Consider the following 22737-nt stretch of genomic DNA (forward strand, 5'->3'; position numbering starts at 1 on the left):
ATCAAAACGGACAGGAAAAAAGTAGCTGATGGAACTGTTTCGTATTTGTCTTTCTACTGTTAGTCTCAAATCGGACGATTTTTGGAAAGAAATATAACAACACTCCAAGAGAAAGCTTTATTGGTTAATTTTCCAGGGACAGACTCAGTAAATACAGCACTATAGGAAGAGGCTGTAGCTGTTACACAAGTCTTTCAGTTTTTAAGTGCTCTTTAATGATGCTGATCAGGAAAATCTTTCATTGGTGGAATTACTTCTCCAGTCTCCAGAATTACATCACCCTAGGAAAGACAAGTAAACGTTTAATTAAAATTTATTTTCATTAAATGTACATTTTGTTGTAAAATATTTCAACTTTTTTTAGCACAATAAATGACTATAAACATATAAACATTTTGTTAACTCAAAATTAAGCCAGGCATGGTGGTGCACACCTTTGATCCCAGCACTCTAGAGGAAGAGGCAGGTGGATCTCTGTAAGTTTGAAGCCAGCCTGGTCTATATAGCAAGTCCCAGAATGGACAAGACTACATAGAAATACTATCTCAAAAAAAAAAAAAAAAAAAACCACAAAAAAACTTCAAAATTATTTTCCATTTCCATCTTACTTAAAACATTTCAATTTGGATGCTATATTTTCATCTGCACTAATATATATATGTATATATATATATATACACACACACATACAAATATAAAAATCTTTATAAAGATTAATCAAATTATTACAGGAGGAAAGTAATCAAATTGTTGCAGGAAGACTTAAAAATTAAAGAGTTATAGACACATAAAGTACATATTTAGACTGTCTAAATTACAAGTATGGATACACTTGTGAGACCATCACCACAATCAACTCGATCAAGATTTAGTATTTTATTCCTTCCATCTACTCTCTCAATCTCCACCTCCAGTTTTCAGGCAAGTGTTAAGTCTGGATAGGTGGAAACTCTGCTCTAGTCCATGTTCAGACGCTACATGGAAAAGCTATTACGCTCTGGCATTCATTTTAATAAGGACGGAGACAGGACAGACTGGGAGGACAGCCTGACCCATACTAGTCACATCAGGAAGGAGAAAACATGTTTTGTTAAGCCAGAGACTTGCAACACTGTCACAGCTTGTTCTATTCTAAATTAGATGGCCATTCTGCAGCTTGTCAAAAGGGAAGATTCTGGAAGTGGTCAACAACATAGAAACAGGAAAGGACCACTGTAGCAAAACAAAGAAAATACAGAAATAAAAGAAGTGCTACAAAACCAGTGATATGGTCTTTCTGTACAGAGCCTGGTCTTATCCTTTGTACATAAATGGCAAAATAAACACATAATTAGATAAGTAACCAGGCAAGCAAAGAATAAATAAATATTAATTAGCCAACCAACCAGCAAGTTAATATCCTATTTTGAGACTATGTGGGGTCTGACACACATCAATTACAAGTAAGTAAATAACAGAAGTTTCCTGTTATTTCCTAAAGCAGAATTCCAATATTGACAGTTAACTAATTTTGATGGTTTGCCCCAAAAGTCCCGTTATAGCTGATAACAGACTATTGTAACATGTGGTAATATTTTATTTGTGCTGAAATATAATATTTTATTTGTATGTTAATAAAGTTTGCCTGGAGATCAGAAGAAATAGCAAGCTATTAACACAAAAGTCAGGCAGTGGTAGCACACGCCCTTAATCCGATCACTTGGCAGGCAGGGTCTGTGTGTTCAAGGTCACACTAGGGAACACAGCTAAGCATGGTGACACAGGCCTTTAATCCCAATACCAACCATAGAGAACTGGAGGTCTGTACAGACAGGCAGTGAAGTGAGGTAGCTGGGCTAAAAGCTAATGAGAGGGCAGAAAAGCAAGGCAATAAAGGCGCAGGTTAGACAGGAAGTAGCTCACATTTTGGAAGCTACAGAGCTGGTGAGGTAAGGTGGTTGGTAGCTCTCACTATTTCCCTGATCTCTAAGGCTTTCATCCCTATATTTGGCTCCATGTTCTTTAAGACTGCTTAAAAATTCGTCTATAGTAACATATGCTACCTAATGGAAGTTTTTGAATTTACAGTTATAGTGGTTCACTCATTATTTGTAGAGATAGACAACATGTTTTAGTATTCTAAACAACAGCCTCATAAACAACCAATAAAAATACCAGTTGATTATATATAATATATATTGTTTATATGAAGACTTAAAAATTAAAGCAACACAGACATAATAAAGTATATTTAAACTGTATACTATAATTTTGAAGTATGGATATACCTGTAAGACCATCACCACAATCAAGATTATAAAATATTTATCATTACAAGATTTAGTATTTTATTCCAAAGTGCTAAATTTTTGTTTTTGAGATAGGAACTCACAAGGAGCCCTGGCTGTTCTGAAAGGTACTATGTAGACCAAGCTGGCTTCAAACTCAGAGCTCCTCCTGCCACAGGGGAGGGGTGCTGGGATTAAAGGTAGACACCAGCACACTCAGCTTAATTTAAATCTGAATTGACAAAAACTATCTCTTCAGGCTTGTGCTATAGCCCTTTACCCATGAAAAAATGAGGGTTCCTTCTGCTCTAGGGCAGTCAAGGTCAAAAAACAAGGCTGAGAAATATGGTGTCCACTCCACATCTTCAAATTCAGTTGCTACTTCATACTATCCTCCTTTTCCCCTACAATAATACACAAATACACTTCAGCTGACAGTAAGAAAGGATCCTTTTATGCTAAGGAGCTTGGCAATCACTTGTAGAATGGGAGGGGAAAATGTACAAGCGGAAAAACTGAAGTTTTGAGACTTACTGGGAATATTCTGGGCTTCGAGTCAACGATGGCATATGGTGTTTTCTGCAATAAAAGTAACTCTGTGTAAATTACAGTGTTAGACTTTCTTCTGAAAATATGTTAGGTCTTATCCCAAATTTTCCCAGAACTCTGGGCCCATATAACTTTAATTCAACATCTCTACTTATGTCAATAGGCATCTCGAAGTTAACCACACCCACAATTTAATTTCCCCTAGCCCCACAACTGCTGCTCCTCTTGTTCCCTATCTTAGCTAACGGCACCTGTATGCCCTCAGTGCTAAAAGCCAGGAGCCCTAACTCCTCAGCAGATCCTGCTGGAACCACCTTGATCCAACTGATCTCCCCAGGTACCTTCCTTGCCCACGCCGCTTGACGTTTTCGCCAGAACTGCTCCAACAGCACCTACTAGCTACCCTGCTTCTACTCATGCCCCCAACAACACAGGTAGCATGATCCTTTCAACAGGGATCACATTTTAACTCAAAATCTCATAATCCATAAAGAAAAAGATGGAGTCCTTGCTGTGATCTCACCCCTAGCTAACTACTTGACTTTCTACCACTCTCCCCCCACTGTACTGCCGGGGTGCACCATGTCACGTGGATCCTTTGAAGAAGGAAGGCACTCCAAGATGAAAGTATTCCAATTTTAAGACCTATGTGGCAGCAGGAAGGCCCAGTCTCTTCTGATGGACTGAACCATGAACAGCCATACAAAAGTGTATTTATTGATTGTTACTCAAAGTATTTCTTCATACCAAGGTCCCTAATCTTAATTTGCATGTCTTACTGAAGGACAGCATCACATGCCCCCATGACTCCAGTCCTTTATTATGTATTGTTTGCAATATGCAATAACAAGATTATTATTATTACCCGAGACGCACACCTGAGGCGTCTAGTGACCAAAGTCACGAATACCTGCAATGCCCCTTCAGCAAAACAATTTTACAGGTCAAGGGAAACAATCACTGTTTTCCACAAGGATTCTTCAAGGTCAAAGTGCTTCTAAAAAACGGTTGTCCATTCTAGTATCTACCCCAGATATAGTGACTCTGCTACATTCCTACAACACTGTACCCTAGTCACAATGGCTTCCTTGCTATTAGTCAAATCAATAAAGTCTGCTGTGTCCCAGGGCTTTTGTGCTCACTCAACCTTCACCTGAAGTGCACTCCTCCTGGTATCTGCTTGTCCCTCACCTCATTCCACTTAGGTACCTTTAGTATCACTTCTGCAGAAAGGCCCAATTAAAACAGCAGCTCTGTCATTCTCTACTCCTTTACCCTGCTAATTTCTCTTCCAGAGAATTGATCACCTCCTATAATCATATGTGCCTTTTATTCATGTGCTGATTGCCAGTCTCCAAGACTAGAATAAGCATATCATGAGGCAGGGCACAATCTGCTGTGTATACTGCTATACCCCTATTTACAGTGCTTTGCATAAGAGGTGCTTAATATATAAATGTAGAACAAATAAACTCATAAAGCATGTATGTCTGTCTGCACAAGATACCATACCAAAATATTTAAAAGATCATTGGCATGATATAAGACAAGGGGACCAGGACTGTGAGAGAAGCTTAGACTATGATACAAGGGAAATAAAATATCTTTATTATATGAACTGTGGCCAGGGCTAGGGAGGTGACTCTGGGTAAAGGACCAGGCCTGGCAACCTCAGCTGCATCTCCAGAACCCACATCAAGATAAAAGGAGAAAACCAACTCACAAAATTGTCTTTTGATCTCCCAAGCATATTATGGGACAGCTGTACTCCCACCCACACAATAACAATACATATTTAAAATTTTTATTATAAAAAGAACTGTGGCCAAAGTCAAGAAGATACTAAATGTCTTCAGAGATGTAGAATTCAGTTACTGAAACGAATGTTACTATAACGAAGCTGTAGAATTTCCATAAACAAACCAAGAGAAAGAGTAAAAGGTAAGTGGCCCCAGGCCCCACCAAACAAGAAATGTTGAAATATGTCCACTAGTGGCTAAGAAAGCATGAATCCCTCAGAGAAGTAACCATATTAATGTCTCTTTTTGTCAACCCAATACTGTAGCTTATTAAATATGCTTCTGCTAGAGGAGAAATGTCTTTAATCTTAAGACAACTTGGCCACAGAAATGATGAAAGAAACTACACTCTGTATAAAGTGATAAATGCCAAGTTTTAAAAGTTGGGATAGGACTGGAGAGATGGCTTAGATGTTAAGAGTACATACTGCTGATCCAGAGGACCAGAGTTCAGTTCCCAGCACCCACAATGCTTGGCTCACAGTTGCCTATAACTCCAGTTCCAAAGAAATCGACTCCTCTGGCTTCTACGGGCATCTGTACTCCTGTGTACATACCACACAGAGATACGACACACACAGACACACAACACGGGCACACGTGCAAGCACACATAAAGGGAAAATAAATCTTTAAAAATATAAGGGTGGGTTGGAAAGGGAAATGGATCTGGGAAGAGCTGGGAAAGAGGTGAGCATAATCAAAACACATTGTAGTTGTATAGAACTCTCAAAGAACTAATAAAAAATAGGTAACTAAAAAAGAAAAGTTGGGATGATCCATATTCTATTGATTAGCAGATTAGGTTCAGGATTGTCTAACAGATTAGGTTCAGGATTAAAATGAAAATGTATAATAGACACACTTCTGATTTGAAGTTGAAAAAAATTGCTTCTTAGAGGCACCAATATTCTTGCGGGCCGCAGAAATATATCATAAGAACTCAGCTGGTTATGGCAAAGTCACTACCTGGAGGGATCAGGGAATTCCTCCAGAGGAAGCCAAATCCCAAGGAGTTTTTGGTGTTACTTGGCTTGTTATATATCAGCTGTCTTCTGTTATGAAAATCATGTGTGCCTTCATAGTTTTCCCAATTGACTTTCCCCTAAGAAGGACTAACAGTGTAGACTGATCACTCTCTGGACATACACATTCCAGGTATTTGGAGAACAGCCTCAGGAAAGGCTTTCTCTGGAACCAGTTATCTCCCTTAGCCACTTTCAAGGACTACAGGAACCACCACCCAGGTGGACGCCCAACTGCCAAAGACTAACAATGATAACAGCCCACCTGAAAGTCTCCTGACTTAAATTCCACAAGGAGACACCACCCAGGGGGGCGCCCAACTTCCAAGGACCTACAAGTGATAGCAGCCCACGTACAAGTCTTCTGACTTACAGTAAATTCACAAGAGGACGCCGCCTAGGCCAGGTGGACACTAAGTAATAGTTTTACACAATTTAGCTTAGGCCCTTCTTTCTTACAGCCTTACTAACTTTATAGACCTCTAACTACTTACCTAACCACTTCTAGGAATATTTAGATAAACTTCTGTGCTAACAGCTATGCTCAGCCAGAACTCCCAGTTCAAACCTCCCTGTATCACCAGAGGCATCTAGCTATACACAGGTTGCCTAGAGACTGAGCACACTTTCCCCCACCCTGCAGAAAAACGGCAGACAGCTTGGACAGATAGGAGCCACAGGAAAAAAGAAGACAGTTTTATTTTCTCCCATTGACCTAGCAACTTATAGATTTTTAACATCCTTTACCAAACACATTTAAGGTTACAGTTGTGCACGTAAGATCCCTCTTCTTAGATGTTACCCATATTTAGCCTTTAGTTAATTCATTAGTCACTTCCCCTTTGGGTCACAAATGGTAATTAACAACTAGTGCCCCTCTTTGTAATTCTTATCAACCCTCCATTTGATCCTGATAGCGGACAATCACTGCCTGAGGAAGTTCAGGCTGAGTGTCCTGGGTGGAGGGGAGGATTGTGATTTTGGGGAGATATATAACTGTAAAGCAGAGGACAGGAGGAGGAGAGAGAAGAGAATGGAAGAACGAGATGGGTAAGAACTTGAGAGGAACAAGCTGAGATGGGGAAGAACTAGATTGAAGAGCTAAAAGAGAGGACTAGAGGAACGAGATGGAAGATGAGGAAGAGCCAGATGGGGAAGAACAAGATGAGGAAGAGCCAGATGAGAGAGAAGGAGACAGGAGAGGAGCTGATAGGGGAAAGAACTAGATAGATGAGAACCTAGAAGGGACAGAACTAGATGAAGGAATTAAGATAGAACATAGAGGGGACAGTAGATAAATATAGAGAGAAATCAGGCAAGAAAGGAGCTAGACATGAGAACAGAACTGAAGCTGTGTATAAAGGATGTTATGCCAGAAGAATTAAAGCGAATGGATCAAAGAACTCTGAGTGCGTAGACTGATTTACCGACCCTAAAGATTCTCTGCTGGTTGATAGAGCCTTCCGCGGACCCTGGGAGGGGACTATCGAGGGGCTGGACCCCCATAGTCCTCGTTACAATATACCATATAAACACCTAAAATTAAGAGTGAACAAATCAAATTTATAGATAGGTTTAAAGCGCTTAAGAGAAAGTGATTACAATTGTTAAGTGGGATTGTCTTAAGAGTTCAAATTCAATTAGTTCCGAGGTGGTAAGGACAGAATAAGCTTTATCAGAGGTATGGCAGTTTAATTATAAGATAAAAGTACACTTTAAAATGTAAAACTAACAAACTAAATTCCCAGACAGGACTCTGACCACTTCCGTACAGCAGCCACTCTCGGATGTTCACACCTTCCCTGCCAGAAGGCAGTGTTCTTCTCCAGAGATCACCACGCTAAAACAGTGATGAAGTGAGATGGACAGTGACATGAAGAGGCCCAGGGAGCTGCTCGTGAACACGGTTTTCAAGCCCATCAGTACAGAAATGTAAACCATTCTGACCCTTAATAAATTATTAGTACATTTTATTGTTGCAGAAGGGTTTTCAGCTGGTTTCTGAGATGAAAAACAAAAAACAAAAAACAAAACCCAATTCAAGGGAGCTGGAGAGATGGCTCAGTGGTTAAGAGCACTGATTGCCCTCTCAGCGGTCCTGAGTTCAATTCCCAACAACCACATGGTGGCCCACAACCATCTGTAATGAGATCTGGTGCCCTCTTCTGGCCTGCAGGGATACATGCAGACAGAACACTGTATACATAATAAATAAATCTTTAAAAAAAAAAAATTCAAATCCCTAGTATCCCCTACTAACCTTACTGCTGACCCAGCAGACGAGCCATAACGTGGATCCTTCAGGAACCATTATGGACAGGGAATCATGTAATTTCAAATCAGTTTGCTTTTTCCCAACTTCGTCTAACGAGTACCAAATTGCAACAGCCTCCAGCTGCTCTGCCTGGTGTAGAACTTTGACTCCTTCGAGCTGCGGTCAATGTTTTGTTTTGTTTTTTACATTCCCTCACAATCATCACGCCATTCTCCCATTTAACAGTGGAGAGTTCGGTTGGGTGTGGAAGCTCACGGATGTCATCAGGTGAGAGTGAGGAGATCCAGGGTTCAAGGCCAGCTTGCAGTATATGAGACTTACTTTCAATACACACACAATGAAGAGTTCCCACTGCTCGTTATACATAAAGCTCCCCTTCTCCCTAGAATTTGAAACTTTCCCCTAAATGGGTCTCAGCTTATTGGGTCAATAGAGAGCCATCTCCTCAGTCTGGAGGACTTCTGGCCATGCTCATCACTGACTTTCTGTCTTTCCTTCTAACTGGCATAACTTGTTCCCTCACACTCTCCCTTGAATGTTATCTGCCCTCTAACATAATACATATTTCTGGATGTCAGATACTTACTTTTATATATTCTTTCTAGAACAATAAAAAGGACACACTAGGTATTCCATTCTTGTTGCTCGAAAGACATAACGTGGGCCAAGGAGATGGCTCACGGGGCAAAGGCTTGCTGCTGAGCCTAACAATCTGAGTCCGTCCCCGGCGACCACGTGGTGGAGTGGAGAACCACGTCCCTCCAGCTGTCTTGACATTCTTTAACCCCCATGGACTAACACTTTTGAAGGTAACAAGCCAATAACCTCGCCCCACTGGACAAGTTGGACTTGTCTCAGGATTCCTCATGACTGCATTCAGATGATGAACGCTGGGCAGGAATATCACGGAGCTGAGGCTGCTTTCTTCTTGCTGCTCTGACAAGCAGCCGCTTCAGCTGTCTCAGACACAGAGATGCCGCCTGCTGGAGTGTAACTTAGGGACAACACTGTTCCCAGGCCTTCTTAGTGGACAGACTTAGTGAACATGCATGCAAGCCCCCGCCCACACTCATGGTTATTTCTCTGTCTACCTATGAATAGGTAGTAACTGAATTCATACCAACACTTCCAATTCTAATCCATTCCCCCAGGAGTTCTCCCTTTTCGTGGAAACACCCCCTTTCCACCAGTGTACTTACGTGACCCAGCTCCTCAGTGTAACAAATCTGTTGCCATCACCACCCCCTCCCATGTTTAGCCTCCTCACCATATTTGATGTCTTAGTCCACTTGAGGTTCCTTACTCTTTCTTCTCACATTCCAATATCCTACACCAGGCTGCCGTCACTAAGGCTCCCCAAATAGGCATGCTCAGACGACTCTTAACAACTCTCACTGAACACAAGAATGCCCTCTTTACACTATTTGAGTTCCAACAGCTTACACGAGGAAGTCACCGCTGTTCCTTCTTCCAGGACACCCCAGAAACTGTATGTCCTTTTCCTACCGCCCGGAGTCCAATGTTATGCACCAACCGTACAGTGCCATCCCTTATCTTTAAAATATGGCAAGTGGCTCTGGACAACCCAGGTAAGATCTTTCCATGAAAAAGTTAATATTTTTGGTCACCCTAGATTCTAAAGAAAGAAAATTATGAAAAGTCAGACTTTTAAAAACAAGGGAGAATGAAAGGATGAGGAGACCTCTTTTGAATGATATGACATACCTAAGCTGTGCTAAAAAGGCAGCAGAAATCATCTTCCCGCCTCCTGCTCAGGACTCTAGGTTTAGACACTCTGATCAATTAAACACTACTTCAAGTTATGCATTCAAGTTATAAACTAGTTGTATATACCAGTAATCTTTTGAATTTCAAGTTTTGAAACTAGTTGTATCTAAGACTACTTAAGTTCAATTATCTGTTACCCAAAAGAATTCAAAGAACTTCAAAATGAACTCAAAGTGGTGTATTATTTCCTCAGTACAGCATAGCCAGGGAAATTATTGGACAATATTAAAGATAAATTCTAAAAAGCACACATTTAACAAATACTTACAGCTACGTGATATTTGACGTAATAGTGAATAAACCAGAGAGGTATAAGCACATGAGAAACAGCGAAGAGACTGGACCGGTATGTCTTAAAGACCTGCAGAGGGGAAACACAACACGCAAAATAAACAAATACCCTCTTTTTAAATTGTTTATATTTATTCATTTTATGTGTATTAGTGTTTTGTTTGCATGTATGTATGTGTGCCACGAGTGTGCCTGGTGCCATTGGAAGTCAGAGGGAAGAAGGCCTTGGATCCCCTGGAACTAGATGTGGGTTCTGGGGACCAAAACCGGGTCCTTGGCAAGAGCCAAGTGGTCTTGAGTGCTGAGTCATCTCTGCATCTCCACCCACCCCTCATTTTTATTTTCATTAATGTATTTTGAGACAGGGTCCCACTCTTTAGCCCAGGCTGACCCACTGTGTCGCCTGGCCTGGCTTTGAACATGAAGCAATCCTCCTTACTCAACCTCTGCAGTATTACCAACACGTGCCACTTACTACACCGAGCATGAGATAGCTCATTTTCAATGTGTGTGGAACAAAAAGAAAAAGAAAAAAAAATCCCACCGCCAACAGAGAAACAGTGTGATGGGAATTTTCAAACTTCTCAATGGAACATATCTCCTGACAGACTGGGGCTAACCTACCTACTCCAATATTTTCACTAACTCTGGGACTCCCTGTAGGACAGCCAGAGCCAGAGCAAACAAGGGTTAGGATGAGTAGCATTCTGCAAGACTGCTAGACAGGGTTTAGGATAAATAGCATTCTGTAAGATATAAGGCATTCATGTTCAAGAAAAAAGCAAGATTTCGTATTAACATTCAGGTGTTCTAAACTCACTGACAGCTGTTCTGACATACCATTTTAAAAGGGAAAGTCAAAATACAAAAAAAAAGGGGGGGGACTTTTCTATGGCATCTAATTTGACTAAAACACACCCTTTAAGAAGAAAGACAACCTAGAATCTATGTATTATACCAGATTATAGAAGAAAAAAAAATCATTGAAAGTAAGGTAAGACAAAATTCAACAAATGCTTACTTCCTTAAATCACCAGCTAAGTTATCAACTTGCCACCAGTGACTGCCAAAATCAACAGGCAATGTCAGATACACAAGAAGGGAGATGCAGCTTGAATTACGGTTGAATTTTACCACCTTTAGTATGTACTTCCCTTTTACACTAATCTCTGTTGCATTACACTTTGTAGCACAGTAAGATAGTAATTACATGTGGATTTCAATATGAATTCCTTCATGTGACCAGGAGCAAATCCTTCAAAAAAAATTTGTTTATGTTTCTCTTTCCTCACATTTAAAATAAGAATTAGGAACTGTTTTTACCATTTAGGAATAAAGAAATGAAGTAATGCATACAAAAACCTCAGCAGAATACTAGGTTCGAAGATAGCAAGAGCCCACTGTTACTTTATTATTATTACTATTACTATTATTATTATTATTGGAAGAAATTGAAAGCAATTCCCACATAGTAGTCATTATTATTATTATTATTATTATTGGAAGTAATTGAAAGCAATTCCCACATAGTAGTCATTACTCATCACGGATATGACATAACAGACTCCAAGAAAATATCCGGAACCCTTAAAATAAAAAATAGCCCTAGAATGGATGATTTTTCTGCTTGGCAAAGTTGAGGAATGCAACTTAAAAGTAAACAAACCGTGCTCAAAGTACATACTGAGGCACAGAAAGGGAGCTTTAGCGTGTGGCAAAGCATCCCAAATAGAGCCCTGTCTTCTGTTGCGATCCCCGAGGCTGTGCTATACCAGCTGGCCCTCTGGCAGCTGAGTGCTGTGTTCGCTGCTCTTTATCACCTCGACCTTACACATGGTCTACGTGTTCTCAAGCACTAAAATCGCACTCTAGTGAATTCTGGCCTGTTACTCTGAGGCAAAGGATCTACAATCGAAAGAACTACATGTGCTGAACACCTAAGGTCGGACTTCTCAGTACACCTGACAGCCAAACAGGATCATCCTCCCGAAACCAAGCCGCTCCGGGACTCCAGATGCCTGCCCTGGACTCTGGTGATGTGACAGTCTCCGCTAAACCTGAGACCCCAGGCTGACTGTCTGGGGGCCCTCGGGGCACGAACAGGTTCGGGACCGAGAGGAGCGGGGCGTGGGGTGGCCGGGCTGCGAGCGGGCGTGGGAACTGGGACCTGCGTGGCTCATCACTCACCACGTTCTTCCACGGGGCCCCGTCCCGCAGGAAGTTATTCCAGAATCCCTCCAGGGGCCACGGCTTGCGCGGTGGCAACACGGGCTCCCGGGGGCTCAGCTCCTGGTCCTTCAGCCACCGCCTCCTCAGCTCCCGCAGCTGCTGCAGCCGCAGCTTCTCATCCGGCGTGTACCCCGTCATGTCGCCGGCGAGCCTGCCAAAGAGACACGATGCGCGTCCGAACCCGGGGCTGGTCACTTACACGCGCGGCCGCGCCTCAAAGCGACCTTGAAGACGCCTGGGGGCGGCGCGGTGTGATGACGTCACACCAAAACAGTGCCTCTGGGCGCCCGCGGACTCCTTCGCGGAAGTCGGGATCTGCGCATGCGCAAAACCCTCTCCTCCCGCCCTGGTTTTTAAGATCCCGGATTAAAAGCAAGCTCTAGAAGGTCCCTTAGTTATGGACTACTGGGGCCGGGGAGACGTGGGGGGGAGAGAAAGTGTGAGAGGTCCTGGGGCTGGAGTTCAGAGAAGAAGGAACTTGGAGGGGAGGGGGCCGGAAGGACGAGGACGGGAGTTCGCTGAACCTCGGCCCCGCCCCCTTGAGTCCCTCTCTTGACCTACAGATAATTGCATCCCGATCCCGTCAAGGGACCTGAGCGGCTGTGTCGGTTTCTTCCCGCGTCTGTACTGCAGAAATAAAGAACACTTTATTTGGGAGGATTACACAGGCCCGTCCACTCTTTGATCCAGCCGTCCCCCTTAGAAGCTATCCCAAAGGTATGGTGGTAAAAATTGGCAGAGGTACGCGCGAATATTCATCACGACACAATTTGTAATAGTAAAACCTTAGAGATCACCTCCTGGATTCCTCAACAGAGGATTAGTGGAAAAGCGTATGGTACTGTAAGGCACTGGAATGCTACAGCCGTCATATAGATAAGCTTTCTATTCACAACTGTGGAGTGACCCCACAATCTATTGTTAAGGAAGAGACAGAGAGAGAGCTACACTCAGTAGAAAGAAGAGTATATGGTATGCTGTCTTTTATCCAAAAGAGAGGTGAGCAGTGTTATATATATATATATATATATATATATATATATATATATTCCCTGAAGTTTTAAAATTAATATAAATGAAAACAAAATTTTTTTTCGAGACCGAGTTTCTCTGTGTAGTTTTGCACTTTTCCTAGAACTCACTCTGGAGTCCAGGCTGGCCTCGAACTCACAGAGACCCACCTGCCTCTGCCTCCCGAGTGCTGGATTAAAGGCGTGTGCCACCACCGTCCGGCGATGAAAACGAATTTTGTTCGTTGTTGGAGATCGGGTCTGGTGTAATATAGGCTGGCTTTGAACTTGCTATTGAAGGGAGACTGGGCTTGAACTCCTAATTCTTCTGTCTTCACTACTCATGAGCAGGGATACACCAGTATGCTCAACTTAAAAACAACTGCTTTTGGTGGAAGAGCTGGCCCTGAGGTCATAAGAGCAGGAGAGCTGGCCCTGCTTCTCATCAGCTGCAGCACTTGGGAGAGTGGCCCCTACACCTCACCTGGGCAACACAGTAGAGCTGACCCTGAAGGTGTAGGCGTGGGAGAAATGACCCTGAGGACTTGAAAGCTGGAGAACTGGCCCTGACCCTTGGTTATAACTGCAAAGGGTGAACTCGCCAGGGCAATGCTGGAGAGCTCAGCGTGGTAGTGGTGAAGACGGGAGAGCTGGTGGGCCGACCAACCCTCCAACGACCAACCCTCCAACTACCGAGGCCCAGAACCGGGGTTGTGTGTGTGTCGGGCAAGGATGGGGATGGGGGATAGATGTTAGTCCTGTGGACCCAGGGATGCAGGATCTCCATGACACAGGGCAGCAACAGGATGTCCAGGAAGAGTCCCAGTGAGGGCCCAGAGCGCAGAGAGACAAGGGGCCTCAAACCAGACCAATGATTCTTTGTGATGAACGCCTGCATGTAAAAATGTATGAATAAAGGGGTTTACTGGGCGACTCACTGTGTCACACTGCAGCTAGATTTACCCCTTCCTTTTTTTCCTTTTTTTAATCTTAAAATTTGTTTGTTTTTTTGCGGGGGGTGAGGGGAGGAGGTGGGATCTGGAGGCATGATGTGAAAGACACAAAGAATAAATTTTTAAAGATTGATTTAAAAGCTTTGAAAAAAGCAATATTCTATAGGGAGGATTAGGTAGAGACCGTAGTAGAAGCTGGCAAGTTGTAGAGATGACTCAGCGGTTAGGAACACATGCTGCTCTTTCAGAAGACCCGAGTTTGTTTACATCGTGGGGCCTCTGGAAGACAAGACTATGATCTACAAGGCTCTCCCCAGCGCAGACACCACTAGCACAAATTAGAAGTTTCTAAGACTAGTAGGCAACCGGCAGGTTCCCCAGATCAAAGACAGAAACATTTCAACATCAGTAAATATGAACTGAGGAATTTTAAAATGTAAAATACATCACACCCACGAAGTCAAAATATTTTGGATGGTTTGTGACTTTTAGGAATCAACTCATTACTTTGAAATCTGATTTTTTTTTTTTAAAAAAATCGGACGTTTTTTCCCTAGTTTTTTGTACAGATTGCTTCTTACAGTAACCAAGAGCTTACAGGGGACACTTTCTTCAAAGAAGTCCTTTAATACCGAACACGGGAAGATCGGCAGGCCATTCTACAGCCCTTCATTAATGAACCGGTGCAGGGATTGCCTCTGTAGCTGTGGGCTGCTCGGCGAGGGCTGCGCCCTCTTGTGGACAGCTGTCTTGTTGCCTCTAAAATAGCCTTGCCAAAGTCTGGAGCTGAGGCCTCAGTCTAGGGAGGGCCTGGGGTGGAGGAGGTACAGTACATTCCTGTGAGTTTGCTGTCCGTGTGTGATGGGTCATTTGGGCTCACTGTATTCCTCCCTTTTCAATTTTTTATTTACACTTGAAATTCCCATAAATTTTTTTTTTTTAAATCTGTGCATTGAAGCACTGAGCCTTTATTTAAGGTATTATTAATCTTCGGGCCCTTCATGTAAAACTTTTCTTATCTACAGACTTCAACTCTGTTATAATGAGATCTGCATAGTTAATCCTCAAGTAAAAATAAATCCTGGAGCCTAACTGCCAGGGTTCTGCCTTGTCTCCGGTTCAGGTCCTGAGACTGGGATGGGACATTTGTGCAAGGAAGATTCTGACCAGCAGGTGGATTGCATACAGGTGGCCCCGATTTGCTTGAGTTGTCCTTATTTATACTTTGACAGAGTGTTTTTTTTTCCTACCAGGCCTACGTGAACAGTTTTATTATTGGCTCCTATTTTTAATTTTTAAGAAATATATCATGGTCATTACAAAAAGCCCCCATTGTTCCCCTTTCTGCTTCCCCAAATACACCTTCCCACCCCCTGTATAACCTTATTCTAGACATAGAGTTCATCGTTTTTGTTTTGCTTTTTTTTTCAGGGCTAAGGACCAAACCCAGGGCCTTGCGCTTGCTAGGCAAGCGCTCTACCACTGAGCTAAATCCCCAACCCCGAGTTCATTGTTTTTTGCAGGCTGAACTAAATACAGAGCCAGACACATCCTGCTCTCACAGCCCTTATGTCATCTGGCCGCTACTTGCGGTTGCAAAGTTAAAAAGTAATAGACATGGGCACAATGCTTTAAGGACAACAATATTCAAACTCAGACAATTCTTTCATGTCTATAAGATATGCTCTTATATAGTTCCCTTTTCTCAATCTCTCAATAAAATGCAGGCTTTGATAAAGCACTCTTTTCCTATCCCATATCCTATACCATACTTCTTCCATATAAGTTCCTGTATTTGGTAAAGATGGATCTTTTCATCTAATATTTTGCATTGCATTTTTCTCATTGGATCCCACCAGATCCTACCACTGATTCTATATGCTTGGTGTCCAGGGAACTTGCTCTCAACAGTTGGCTCTATGTGTATTTCTGAGAGTTTTCCCCTATTCTGTATATGCATGCCTCACTTTCCTTTCCAAAACGTGAGACATGGTTAATGTTCCAAGTGTTGTTTTCTCATATATACCTAACTGCCCCTATTGAGTCAGAAAAGTTTCAAGGATTAGAAGTTGTAATTAGTAATTCAAGATAAGAAATTTGAGAAGCATTAGCTCCCTGCTGATCTAAAGGGAAACTATTGTAGAAAGAACACAATTTCCAGGGGAGATTGCAGCTGTTGCATTAGTGACTGACAAAGTAAAACTAAAAACTACCCAAAGAATCAATGCTATGGGTGAGAACTACAATGAGAAAGAAAAGAGCCTGCAAGTTGCACCAATTTTGCAAATTCCTATGCTGCCCCGTGGTTCCATGGGTGGCTTGCCCCAGGAAACCCGTTAGACAAATAGTTATATGCCAAGCCGAAACTAAGCTGCATGGCTCCAGACACCTAACCAAGCTAGGAAGGACTATATAGAGGCATTTGACAATTCAAATAAATGTTTCCTTTATTAATAAAATTAAATATAGCCGGGCGGTGGTGGCGCACGCCTTTAATCCCAGCACTCAGGAGGCAGAGCCAGGCGGATCTCTGTGAGTTCGAGGCCAGCCTGGGCTACCAAGTGAGTTCCAGGAAAGGTGCAAAGCTACACAGAGAGACCCTGTCTCGAAAAACCAAAAAAAAAAAAAAAATAAAAAATAAAATAAAATTAAATACATCTAGTAATTTCTTGATTTGAGGACCATCACCCTGACTTTCTGTGGAAACCATCCACTCTCACACTTAGTAATAGTCTGTGTGCGTGAGTTGGAGGTGGTGGGCCTGCGACTTTGGCCTTCCTGGATGACTGCTCAGATGCAGCATCCCCAGTCAGGAACTGAGTTCAGCACTTGGTTTCTGGGAGCCACTGTGATCTCGACACTGTCACTGAGAGCCTGCCTCAGTAAGAACCTTGACAAGATTGGTGTGTCCCTTGGATGATGTTATCAAGCTGAATAGAGAGGAAGAAAAGAAGCAAAATTTTCCACGACGAAATAGCAGACTCCAGCGAAGTGGTGCTCTGCAATTCGGGATGAGAGTACAGTGGGGAACGAGCAGAACTCTGGTTTGGGTAAAACTAGTTAGTGTGAGCCCTAGAGGAAGAGTATTGCCTGGAAAGAGACGTCCTTATAGAGCTATCACCTTGCAGCTAGGAAAGAAACTAGAATTCAAAAGGGAATCAGTCCTATGAATCGTCCACCTCTAAGTGACAAGAATATAGAACGCTATTTTCCAGCACTAAAAAGGAAGGCAAGCCTTCTGAGACCAAATGAAGTACAAAGGAAACCAGTTCTCAAGAGACATAACCAGTTAAACAGAAAAAAATAATCCTACAGCTAATTTTTACCAGGAATGGACATAAATTAAGTCCTCAGAAAGATACTCATCCGGCTACTTTTCTTTTCTGAAGAGGCCTGAAGGTTCAGGCCCAGTTGAACACAGAACAGCTGCTCGATGGTAGCAGAGAGAACTCATCAATGGGTACTTCCACCACAGTGGAGGAATTTTGACTGTGTCCATTGGCAATCCTGGAGCAGTACAGTGTCCAGTAACTCAGGAACCACGATTCTCTCTGCTGCTGTACCCTCATTCTTGACAAAAAGAGAGCAGTCTGATGTGAAGAAAGTTCCTAGAGGCGTTCCTCTAGAGTTTGACATAAATAGTGTGGGAAAACAGGCTTTGGGCGAACAATTTGGAATTCTGAAAGAGCAAAGAGCCACCCGTACATTCAACAGAGGAGGAAGCCGCTTTGTAACTGGGATAGGTCCACGTCATAGGAACTCCTAAGCAATGACTGAAAAGTTGCTGCAGGCCGCAGGAATATGTCATAAGAACTCAGCTGGTTATGGCAAAGTCACTACCTGGAGGTATCAGGGAATTCCTCCAAAGGAAGCCAAATCCCAAGGAGTTTTTGGTGTTACTTGGCTTGTTATATATCAGCTGTATCCTGTTATGAAAATCATGTGTGCCTTCATAGTTTTTCCAATTGACTTTTCCCTAAGAAGGGCTAACAGTGTGGACTGATCACCCTCTGGACATACACATTCTAGGTATTTGGAGAATAGCCTCAGGAAAGGCTTTCTCTGGAATCAAATTATCTCCCTTAGCCACTTTCAAGGACTACAGGAAACACCACCCAGGTGGGCGCCCAACTTCCAAGGACTAACAATGATAACAGCCCACCTGCAGTCTCCTGACTTAAATTCCACAAGGAGACACCGCCCAGGGGGGCGTCCAACTTCCGAGGACTAAGAATGGTAACAGCCCACATGCAAGTCTCCTGACTTACAGTAAATTCCACAAGGAGACACTGCCTAGGAGAGGTGGACATTAAGTAATAGCTTTACACAATTTAGCTCGGACCCTCCCTTTATATACCGGGACTTCCAGGGCACAAAGGGGAGAAGAGAAAAGAGAATGAAAGAACTAGATGGGTAAGAACTTGAGAGGAACGAACTGAGATGGGGAAGAACCAGATTGAAGGGATAGAAAAGAGGACTAGAGGAACGAGATGGAAGATGAGAAAGAGCCAGATGAGAGAGGAGACGGGAGAGGAGCTGACGGGAAAGAACTGGATAGATGAGAATCTAGAAGGGACAGAACTAGATGAAGGAATTAAGACAGAACCTAGAGGGAACAGTAGATAAATAGAGAAATCAGGCAAGAAAGGAGCTAGACATGAGAGCAGAATAGAAGCTGTATATAGAGAGAACTATCACAGAATAATAAAGTGTATGAACTAAGGAGTTTTGTGTACATAGATTCATTTCCTTTTATCAAAGATTAATTATCAGCTGGTTGTAGATTCTTCCCGGACCCTGAGAGAGGACTATCGAGGGGCTGGACCCCCCTAGTCCCCGATAAAAAGTTGAATCGCTTTAAGGGTTTATCAGAGAAGTTCAAGAAACATTCCTTCAGAACAGTCACAAGCCTAAATAACTTCATTTTTGAAGGATTTTTTAATGTATAAATAATGTCCTGAAAGAATAACGGAATATATCTACCTGTTCTTAAAGATTTCATGGTCTGCCCACGAACGAGAACATGACTTCTTTGATTCTTCATAAAGCCAGAGGAAGACAGAAAGACAGAAATGGATTATTTGTGTGAGTGTGTTGTTTAGGATCTCATCACGTTTGTCCAGTTTTTAGATATTGCCATGGTAACTCTTAAAGTTCAGAAGTAAGAGTACACCCCGTACTTGGTCTCTGCCACTTACCCATTAACATGCTGCGGTAAGAAGTACAGTTGACTTTTTGTAATTAGAGGCTTTTTTTTTTTTTTTAAGTATAGGAGAATTTCAGTTTTGGCTTTTAAGATTTATGGAAATATTTTGAACTTGGTTCATTTTTCAGTCATTGTTAAGGTTAACCACCCCACCCCACCCTCACCCCCAGTTCTAAGCATCCAGTACTGAACTTTTAATAAGAATGTGGCTCTCGGGATTAGTCTCAGATCACAGCGTGTCAGGGCTGAAATGCTTATGTTACCAAGTCAGCTGGCAGGGCCTTGGAGGCGACGCCCGATGCAAACCCTGATAGTTTGTGTTGAGTAAATGAAGGAGACACAAAAAAGGCAGGAGCAAATGGAGGACTGGAAAGGGTAAAAAATAAAAGCCTGGGTTATAGTTATACTCTTTGGATTTAGTGTCGTCTTGAGTCTAGTGTCCATAAAGTCTTTTACAAATGATGCTCAGAAGAATTACAATTTTTAAAATGAATTGAGTCCTTGGATATTTTGACAGTACACTCACTAGACATAAAGCCCTATGTTTCATATTTAAAAAGTATTTTTTTTAAAAAAAAAAAAGCTTTTAGGCTTGATAAGTTCAATAATTTACAGCTCCCCAAACAAAAATCCACTTGTATATGTCACAAAGAGAAAATGTAAAATTACATTCAAGTTCTACTTAACTGTACACGTTCACTCTGTTTCTCGCATCACTCAGAGTTCCGGCATTATAGGGCGGAAGGGCTTTTCTCTTTCTCTGGAGGTCTGCTGTGCCAAGACAGTGCTGACAGTCCTCAGGAGTTGTACGTCATAAACGACAGTAAAATGCCAAAATGCAGCGACATATTCCAGCCATCAAGTGTAGCCATTTGGTTTTGCTATGATTTCAAATCTCCAAGTGGATGTTTAAGTATCTCTACTTAAACTTCCTGTAAAGTTTGACTTCTGTAAAATGAGACCAAGCACTGTACTTCCTGGCCACCTTCCTTGTATCCTAGAGACCATTCATTGTCTCTGATGTGGGAGCCCGTTCTGGGGTTCCTCATGGCTTTACCCAGCAGGTCCGAATAGAGGATGATCAGGACCACGGGCCTGAGTGCAGGTGTCTGAGATGGCCTGCACTTGGCTGTGCTGGGGGAGGAGGTCTTTTGCTCCACCCCTTGGCGTCTCTATAAAAACCCTGGACCAGAGACAGTCGGGGCCCGTTGGAATAGGTTCCAGGCCCTCTCGAGGCTATCCTTTATTTTCTATCTGTTTATCTCCGCAACATTCTCCGCTATAAATCCTTCTATCTAATATTTCCTGCTGATCGCACTCAAGAAAACTCTGGGAAGCTGTGGGGGTGGTGGGTAAACGCCCCACAGAATGGCGCCATGAACAGGGACTAAAGACAAAAGAAAAAAAAAGGGACTGAAGAAAAAAAGGGGGGACAAAAAAAAGGGGGGGCTAAAGACAAATGAACAGGGACTTAAGACAAAGTAATAGGGACTAAAGATAAAGGAAAATAATAGTTTTATTACAGAGTTTTTGGTGAAAGTGCTGAGTTAGCCCTGCCAGTGGAAAGGCATGCCGGTGTTATGGAATATATATATATTTTTATATATATTTTTTGGGAAGGCAGGCGTTTTATCCTCGAGAGAAAAGGAAAGCGGACTGGAAGGATGTCCGATGCTGCAGCGAAATTCTCTTCTGTCAAAATTTTCTATCTTCTATCCCTTTCTCAATTTCTATCTGTGATAAGTATAAGATATAGGGTAGTAATATAGTTTAGGAAAAACTTAGAAGTATAAGATTGTGTAGGAAAAAATAAGTAAGGCAACTAGACAGAAAAACTCATCAATTTTCTCACTTTGGGGGCTTTGAAAGCAAACTGGGGGAAAAATCTTTCTTTGGGCTTTACGGGTAGTAAAAAAGCTCTTCTCTGAGCTTATGGGAAAGAAAAAGTTTCCTATGGAAGCTTTTGACCTGGGGACAGCTGAAATGCCAAATCCAAGCGGCAGGAGAAAGTAATTTCTCCCTGAGGCAAAAATGGGGGTGTAAGAAGTCAAAGTTTAAAGTTGTGAAGTTTTGGGAAAAGTTGGTCTTTCTCCTGGGGAAAAAAAAAACCTTTCTCTTAAACTATAAAGCTTTTCTTGAAAAACTTAAGAGAAAAATCTCTCTCAAAAGCCTTAATCTTTCTCAAAAGCTCTTAAACTTAAAAACTAAATTTGTCCTTCTGAGAGAGGACAAAAATTAGAATCACCTGAAGAGATTAGTATGGGGACCACCTGTGATTAGCTCTAAGGGAAAACAACAAACCTCTTAAGACAGCAAAACCTCTAAGTTCTTTCAAGCTTTAACAATCCTCCCTGCAATGCAGGAGGCAGGAAAAAGTTTTTAAAAACCTCTTCTAAGCTCTATCTCGTCAACCTAGTAAGACAGTGGGTCAGAGTACCCTGAGGGAAACACTTGGGAGAGTGTGGGTAAAAAGCTACAGAGAGCCCAAAAGGGCAGGAAACTTTGCCTGAGAAAAGCAAAAAAGCCAAGCTTTTCAGTTAGAGCCGAGCTGAGGCAGCAAAGGTTCTGAGTGAGCGTTTCAGAATGAAAAGGTGCTCCTAATCGTCCTATGCAAAGATTCCCTGAAACTGTTAGCATTGTATCCTCGCTTCTGAGCAAAAACCCAGAGGCGACTGGCCAGCGTCTCTGAGTTGGAGTGCATTTCGGGGATACTAGGGTTCCTGCAGTTGCAAACTTCCTGGAGCACAGAGCTGAGGCAGGAAGGTGCAGGACCCAGGGGAAGATTGCTAATGAACAAACAAAGCTAAAGCCTGTGGGAAAGGCACAGTTGTCCACTTTCCTACAAGTCCCGGGTTGATAGGTCCACGACTGCAAAAAGAAACCTGAAAAGCTTTCCTATCTGAGTAAGGACCTTTCTGGGAAAACAGTAAAGCTGAACTGTGTCTGAAACAGTCGTGCTGCCGAGTCAGAACGCTGTCTGGGGAAAGAGCCCAGCCAGGGCAGAACAGAACTATCCAGGAGTAAAGCTTTCTTTTCTGTCAGAGAAAGCACCTCTTTGAGAAAAGCTTTGTTTCAACTGACTCCCGATGAGATGAGGGAGTGTAGCCCTGAGGGGTGATTACCTCTGACATAAGCTCTGTCCTTGAGCACCCAAACAAGCAAAAGCAACCCACTGTGGGACTGGGCCAGGTGAAGGCCTGATGATACAAAGCACCCGTCCTAATGAGAGTTTAGAAATGGCAAAAACCTCCCTTGTTAGATTTTCAGTCTGTACGCAAACAACACAGACCCGGAAAACAAACGGACAAAAAGCCCCTACCTTCAGTAGCAGGGAAAGCCGCCGCTC

The 22737-nt window shown here is 42.6% G+C and overlaps 1 protein-coding gene and 1 pseudogene across 2 annotated transcripts; one reads left to right on the plus strand and one right to left on the minus strand.

Moving 5' to 3' along the window:
• Positions 1-103: 103 nt before the first annotated feature.
• Ndufb6 (NADH:ubiquinone oxidoreductase subunit B6) lies at positions 104-12475 on the minus strand. Its single transcript, XM_006975327.3, has 4 exons — positions 12181-12475; positions 9971-10063; positions 2802-2846; positions 104-281 (listed from the first exon to the last, which is right to left on the minus strand). The coding sequence occupies exons 1-4, from the start codon at positions 12358-12360 to the stop codon at positions 213-215; spliced, it is 387 nt and encodes a 128-aa protein (XP_006975389.1). The 5' UTR covers positions 12361-12475; the 3' UTR covers positions 104-212.
• A 4197-nt stretch (positions 12476-16672) lies between these two features.
• Positions 16673-21448, plus strand: LOC143271829 (UAP56-interacting factor pseudogene; annotated as a pseudogene). Its single transcript, XR_013049056.1, has one exon. The product of XR_013049056.1 is annotated as a UAP56-interacting factor pseudogene (transcript).
• The last annotated feature ends 1289 nt before the right edge of the window (positions 21449-22737 follow it).

The sequence above is a fragment of the Peromyscus maniculatus genome, chromosome 2 (assembly GCF_049852395.1).
Source record: "Peromyscus maniculatus bairdii isolate BWxNUB_F1_BW_parent chromosome 2, HU_Pman_BW_mat_3.1, whole genome shotgun sequence".
NCBI classification, from domain to species: domain Eukaryota; kingdom Metazoa; phylum Chordata; class Mammalia; order Rodentia; family Cricetidae; genus Peromyscus; species Peromyscus maniculatus.